This window comes from Coccinella septempunctata, chromosome 8 (genome assembly GCF_907165205.1).
Source record: "Coccinella septempunctata chromosome 8, icCocSept1.1, whole genome shotgun sequence".
In the NCBI taxonomy this organism is placed as follows: Eukaryota; Metazoa; Arthropoda; class Insecta; order Coleoptera; family Coccinellidae; genus Coccinella; species Coccinella septempunctata.
In genome coordinates, this window is record NC_058196.1 from 23908036 (window position 1) to 23915191 (window position 7156).

Here is a 7156-nt window from a genome sequence, read left to right on the forward strand (position 1 = left end):
ATTATCATGCTAGATGAGATGGGACGAGCAAATAAGAAACTGATGTTGAATGGGGAAGAGAAAAAACTTGATATTGCTGTAAAATTGCATACTCTGTTGATTTTAGAAGAAATCAGCCAACGCCAACCAGAGAAGAGTAAATCTTGAAGAATTCACACAAAATTTGACCTCGCAATGACTGAATAAGTAATTCATAAGGTCTGAAGATGAAATCGTAGTGAGTCAACTCCAATCTTTATCTAATCAAAAATATCCTACTCAACAATAATTGATAGATATCACGTATATATTTCTCTTTAATCCGTGCTTTTGTTTGGTTATTTGTTCATACTTGTGTTCTTCTAGGAAAAACAAAGATATTTTCATTATATATTTGAAGAAGAAGTTCAAAAATTCAGAGGCAGATGTCCCAGATAGACCTTGAAACATATGTCAAGAGGTCTATGCCAGAAAGTCTGGAATATGATACAAACATGCATCCAATATTTCATCTTGAACAGTTCACTGTGCTTCAAATTGGGTAGTTGAAGATCTTCGGGAATTTTCAACGATACTGCTACTGTTTTTTCCTCACCTTTACCGACGTTAGCCTTGAATTTCTTCGATATTATCATTTTTTCTTTACTTATGTCGTATTCTCCATCTGCTAGCTTACAAGAAGCTGATTTTGTCAGAGTAGCTCTAATGAATCTCACTGGAACTCCTACGAAATAAGAGCAGAAACTCTTATAGTTGATACTGAGATTAAATGATCCATTAGGTTTCACCTGAAGAATTATTTATGGTAACATTCATGTTAATCGATTCCCCACAAAGGAACACCTTCTTCTCAACCTGTACAACTGCTGATATATGTCCACTTCCTCCGCAAATACCAAGTAGATCTTTCTGCTCCGTTATTTTCGCTGATCTGTGTAGATCAGACGAGAAGCTCTTTACGTCAATCGGGGAGAAAATTTGGATTGACACTTGCGAGGAATCTACCCTCGTTTGGGTTAACATCAGCAGCCCTTCCAGATGGTATCTGATGCTACCATATTCACCTTATAAAGAAGCAAAACAATATTATAGGAACTTGAAATCGTCATCTATCGTACCTTAGTGAATTTTACTTACTCACATAAGTTGAAGGGATGTGAGACGGTATCTGAATCTTGAAATTAAAGACACGTTTTCCTCGTTCGACAGTCGAGGATCTCAGAATTACTGTATGGGTATAGCAAATACTCCTGTCTGAGTTGAAAAGGACCTCGTGTGTTACTTTATAATTTGCGGATTCTCTTCCGAAGAATCTCACTTCAATCAGCTCAATCTCACGCTTCTTACTGAAAGAACAGTTTAGTTTGCCTTCGATATAAGATCCTGGTACGTAAAATGGCTCTTTGTTGATCAACTCTAGTTTACAGGTCATCGGGAAATGTAATAATTATGACATTACTTGCATATTTGACAAATTCGATAATTATTCAGTGGCGATCATACAGGGTGTCTATTAAGAAACCTATTTCCTCATCACATCAGCGAAGCTATACAATGGCATTACGAAGACTTCAATACGATGCTTTGTAAAAAGGAAGAATGAGAAAGGAAATACAATACAGAAATAATTTTTAAGGGAAAATACTATAAAATAATACACAGATAGTTTAAAAACCAAGACAGGAGCACGGGCAGTAATATATGGGACAAGTATCAAATGCAAATGTTTTCTTCAGCCAGTTCTAGGATTAAACAAACCTATCCTGAGGAGTGCATCATTCTCAAATGCACCAAAAATTTGAATAACCGAATAAACTTACAAGTCGGCACCGAAAATAGCTCCTTCAAAGTCTCCTCAAAACAGTTCTCTTCATTCCACAACAAGTATCCCGTGCGAAAATTAAACCGCGTTTACCTGCAGGATGTTGAACTAGGATATACCTCGGTGGAACAAGAAGGATGTCAAAGTATGTTTGGGGAAGTTCTTGTCATTTGGAAGCAGGTAGGTACAAGATAATCCGGATAAATTATTCAGAAAGTTTTCTCATTGATCCCTATAGATCGTCCTAAGCTCACAATGAAGGAAAACATAAGGGAACAATTTATATTTTCAGGAAGCCCCTTAGGAGCAGCTTCAACAGGAGTTTGATTATCAGAGACATACTGAACTGAATTTTTTTGAGATTTGGAAACTAATGAGCTCGAATTCATTGTGTTGAATCTATGATTGTCATGGAATAATATAAGGATATATTGAAAAATTCTCAGCCTACTACAGAACCAAACAAAATTGATTTGAATTTGATTTGATTTGACCACAGCTTTTTTCGCATCCTCATTGGAAGAAAATTTACGACCTTTTAAACTTTTTTCAGTTGAGGAAAAAGATTATAGTCGTATGGAGCCAAATCTGGTGAATGAGGGGGGTGTTCTAGTAATTCAAACCCTAAATCCTCAAACATCAGCTGTGTATGTACGAAATAAGATTTTATTTATTTTATTTAACAAAGGCACTGGTTAATTTCAATGGAATTCTGTATCTACTATCCTCGATACCAGTTTAGGGTACTGTTTAGAGGATTGTGAATGTAATTTTTTTTTGTACTTGTATATTTTATTCAATAAATCATTTCAAAAAAAAACCAATAATTGTCTGCATTGCAGCATGAGATTTGTGTGCAGGAGCGTTGTCCTGCAAAGACAAAACACCTTTAGATAGCTTTCCGCGTCTTTTCTCTTTAATTTTTCATGGTCATGACCACTCTACTGGAATGTGCAGTAATGTCGAATAGTAATCTCCGGATATTGTTCTATCTTATCCAAAAATCAATCACGATTAATTAATGGCAATCCCAAAAAACTGAAGTAAGAACTTTTCCAACAGATTTTTAGACGCGAAACTTCTTAGGTCTTGGAGGACCAGAGTGTCGCCATTCCATCGATTGTTGCTTTGTTTCTAGATCGTAGAAATGTTCCCAAGTCTCATTCATAGTAACAATTCGATTTAATAAGTCTACATCTTTTTCAAATCGACCACAGATCGACCGCGATGCTTCTACCCTTGCATGCTTTTGGTCAACATTCAAACATTTGGGGATCCATTTTGCAGCAATTTTTCTCACGACCAAATCGACTTGAACTATATGATGAACGCGTTCGTATGAAATATTCAGTGCTTCAGATATCCGTTTTAGCCCAATTCTACGTTCTGATAAAATCGTGTCATGAACTGCATCGATATTTTCGAGTACTGAAACAGAAACTGGCCTTCTCAATTGGTCATCATCTTCAATAGAAAATTTACCTGTTTTGATGCTTGCAGTCCAATTTTTCACGGTCGCATACGAAGGACATTAATCACCAAGGGTATTAAGCATGTCTGCTTTTTTCTATAAGAGTGAAAAACTTTCATGTGGAAGTTGTACAAAATACACCATTAACTTAATTGAAATTCTTGAGAAAATTTGTCAGAAAACTAAAATATACAAAACAATTCTATGAAATTCGAAGTTTGCATTGTTTTTTTATATCGTTTCGTTGAATTCGGGTACGAATCAATACAAAAATTGATTCCAACGGTGACTGAGAGTATATGTAAAAAGTGGACAATTTTTTCAATGAAGGCGGACATAAATTTACATTTCTCATTTTGTGGTCGATACATAACATTTATGCCGCTTTGTGTGGATTCAAATGGTATTTTTGAAGACGGTCTCTCAAAGCTTCGAGATTTCCGTGTAAATGAATGAATTGAATAATAAAAAAAAATCTTTCATGAGCATTATGATCACCCGATTTCTTAATTTTGTATCATGCATACAAACTTCGCGATACCTACCATACTGTGATAATGAACTCACAGAATAAATAAATAAACTCAAACCTCTGAAAATGAACATTTGAGATTGACAATGACACTTGACAGTTTGACTTACAGTTTATGCGTGGTGTTGTATTCAGCGCTTTTACAAGAATGCTATTAACGGACATTTTCTGAAGATCTCCTCCATAAAATCGTCATATGCATTCTGAAGTCAACCTTTCTTAATATGGTACATGCTGCATACAATATGTGTTTTTGTGATATAAATTGATTTCTGGTGAAACAGGAAGAACCCATAGAAACTCATTACGATTCAAAGACAAGATTTCCACCAATTTTTTACTACGATACACCTTAGAATCCATCAGAACTAAACTTCGTGACGTTACTCGAATTCCACGTAAAATAAGGAAGTCATCAATGCTTTCGAAGGTAGAATTAATCTCGAGTTGGATCTTCGTTCGAAAGATGCCCACTTCCCTCTAATTACTGTTGCCATAATTCATATTTTAGGAGCAACTTCTACCAACTGTTTAAGCTTAAGATTCCCCGTTCAGATTCTCTCCCTGACAAATTTACATTAATTCATTTTTCAGTGCCGTGAGATTATGTTGAGTTCGTTGGAAGTTCAGTTTGTTAGGGTGATAATTTATGCGATTACCGAGATAAGGTTAATTTTTTCCCAGATAGAAGTATTTCTTGCTGGAAACTTTTAAATTTTTCCTCGTAGTAGGGAAAGATCGGAGAGATGGATAGATATGACGAAAATCATTCTGGTCTGGAAAAATTAGTACCTCTATAGTACATTCAATTTTATAGAAGCAGATAAATAGATGAGAAATCCCTGTTATCAGTTCATTTAAATGTTAGTTTAGTTTATTTTATTTATTTTCTGAATGAATTCATATTGTTAGAAATTCGTGAATACCTACTAAAACGGACAACATAGCGTTGATTTGAAACCCAGAAATATTTCGACAAGCGTCATAACCTCACATTTCTGTTATACAAACTGTTTTTATAAAAGTGGATATAGTCCATTGACTATTTGACTCATAAAGATATTCAATTTGTAGTTTGGCCCCAAAAATTCAGGACATAACATCATCAGGAATAATCCTAATCCAAGGCCCAAAGAACAATAGTCTGCAAATCGAGTCTCCTTTCAATTATGAGCAGATAAAGCTGGCCATTCATCGCGATAAATTTGCCGCAATTACATGCCTCATGCATATCTCTACAGTGTTTTAGATATAGCGAAAACTCGGAGATAAACCGCTCTATTTGTATGTTCAGGCATATAGCAGGAAAATCCACTCGGACCCTTATCACAACAGCCTTACATCTGCAGTCGGTAAACTCTGGCCCCTCGAGTGCTCCCAGGATGAATAACCAGAGATTAACTATGAAAATCGCATTGAACATTGTGATCTCTGAATATATTATATCGTGACCAATGTACAAATAACCGGCTGTATAACGGTTCAGGTCACGGCTTCCTATCCTTGATCCTATCAATATTAATAAATGTTGGGGATGTATGGGATTTGTAGATGATGGAGGGCTTTCAGGGGAGGTCAGCTCGAGGTCAGATTTCATAAGAAGGGAGGTATTTTCATTGCTGTTGAAACGGGAACCTGTCGATTCACGTGTTCGAAGACTTTTATTCGGAGCTGTCATGAAGGTTTTCACACACATACATCCACAACTCTGGTTAACATCTTACAAGACTCAATAGATTAAATGCTTGTTGACCGATAGAGATTTTTGCCAAAGTTGTGCTACATCTCTCTACATACACCAGCCTAAACCCGCGTCTTCGCTCAAGCAATACTTCAGAGTGAAATAATAATATAATAATATTAGCCAGATGAAGAAAGAATCAACGGAGGAGTTCACCTGAAGATTGAGAAGGATAATTAGAACTGGTCTGGACAACAAGAATCTGATGTAATTAATACCTACGCTTGCTCGGCGCTGAGCTACTCATTCGGTATCATCTCTTGGACCACCACCGATCTAGCCTTACAGAGAAAAATAAGGACGATGCTGACTAATCACAATAAACATCACCCCAAAAGCTCAATAGAACGGACAGAGCTGCCACGACATCTTGGGGGTAGAGGAATTGTTGATTTGTTCAACTGTATGTCCCAGGAAATTGAAGGACTTCGAAAATATTTCCTGAGCAAGGCTGCTTCGTCAGAACTCTATCGAGTAGTTAGTGTTGCTGATAGTTCTACATCGTTAAAGCTACAACAGGACCACTTGGAAACCGTCGAACACTCGACAGAAAGTAAAATGCAGAAACTGATTGGCAAACCTTTGCATGGAAGGCACCAGAACGAGGTCAACTATGATTATCTCGACATATCTGCGTCGAACTACTGGTTGACTTCCGAAAGGTTGTTTCCTGAGACAGAGGGCTTCATGCTCGCCATCCAGGATCAGGTGATTCCAACAAGGAACTACATGAAATATATCGCCAAGGATGCCTCAGTGACAGACGGTGGCTGTCGTTATGGCTGTGCGACACATGAAACTATCCAGCACATCACCGGGGGATGTCAGAAGTTCGCGGGCACGGAGTACAAAAATAGACATGATGCTGTTGCTGAGATTCTTCACCATGAATTGGCACTAAAACACCAACTCTTAGTACGAAAAAGGTTCCTTATTACAATTACCATCCAGATGCTGTATTGGAAAATGAACATCACAAGCTTTACTGGGATCGCACGGTTTTCACTGACCAGAAATAGACCAGATCTCATATTGCTCAATAAGGATAAGGACAGAGCACTATTCATTGACTTTGCAATTCCAAATAGGTAATAATAATCTTCTAGATAGGCACACTGAAAAAATTTCAAAGTACAAAGATCTCGAGGATACAAACCAAGAGACAGTGGAAGCTGAAAGATATCAAGACCATCCCTATTGTCATATCATCTACAGGCCTGATACCGAAGAAACTACTAGAGAACTTGAGGAATCTTCAGTTGGACGAAAATATCTATAGAGTCATGCAGAAGGCGGTACTGCTCGGAACGGCGAGAACTGTACGCAAGTACATGGGGAATGCAGAGGTACACCGTCTGCTCCGACAGGAAGTGCGGGTGGAGAGGAAACCCAACTGACGGCAGGGAGCCGAGAAGCGACCCGGACCCGACCACCACCACGAGCCCGAAAACCTGGAAAGGGCTCCAACAGAGCTTAATCCTATTGATATCTGAGATATCTGGGATAAGTGAATGTTCCTCTGGAGAGGCGTGTGAAAGCCGCAAGGCTAATGTCATGAATCTGTTCGTTGCATCCTTGGTTGTCTTGGGTGCATCCTTTCTGTTGTATGAC

At 37.7% G+C, this 7156-nt stretch overlaps 1 protein-coding gene across 1 annotated transcript; it reads right to left on the reverse strand.

The window, feature by feature from the left end:
- Positions 1-361: 361 nt before the first annotated feature.
- LOC123319148 (arrestin domain-containing protein 15-like) lies at positions 362-1418 on the reverse strand. Its single transcript, XM_044906006.1, has 3 exons — positions 1117-1418; positions 768-1043; positions 362-703 (listed from the first exon to the last, which is right to left on the reverse strand). Exons 1-3 carry the CDS (start codon positions 1409-1411, stop codon positions 387-389), a joined length of 888 nt encoding a protein of 295 aa, XP_044761941.1. The 5' UTR covers positions 1412-1418; the 3' UTR covers positions 362-386.
- Between the last annotated feature and the right edge of the window lie 5738 nt (positions 1419-7156).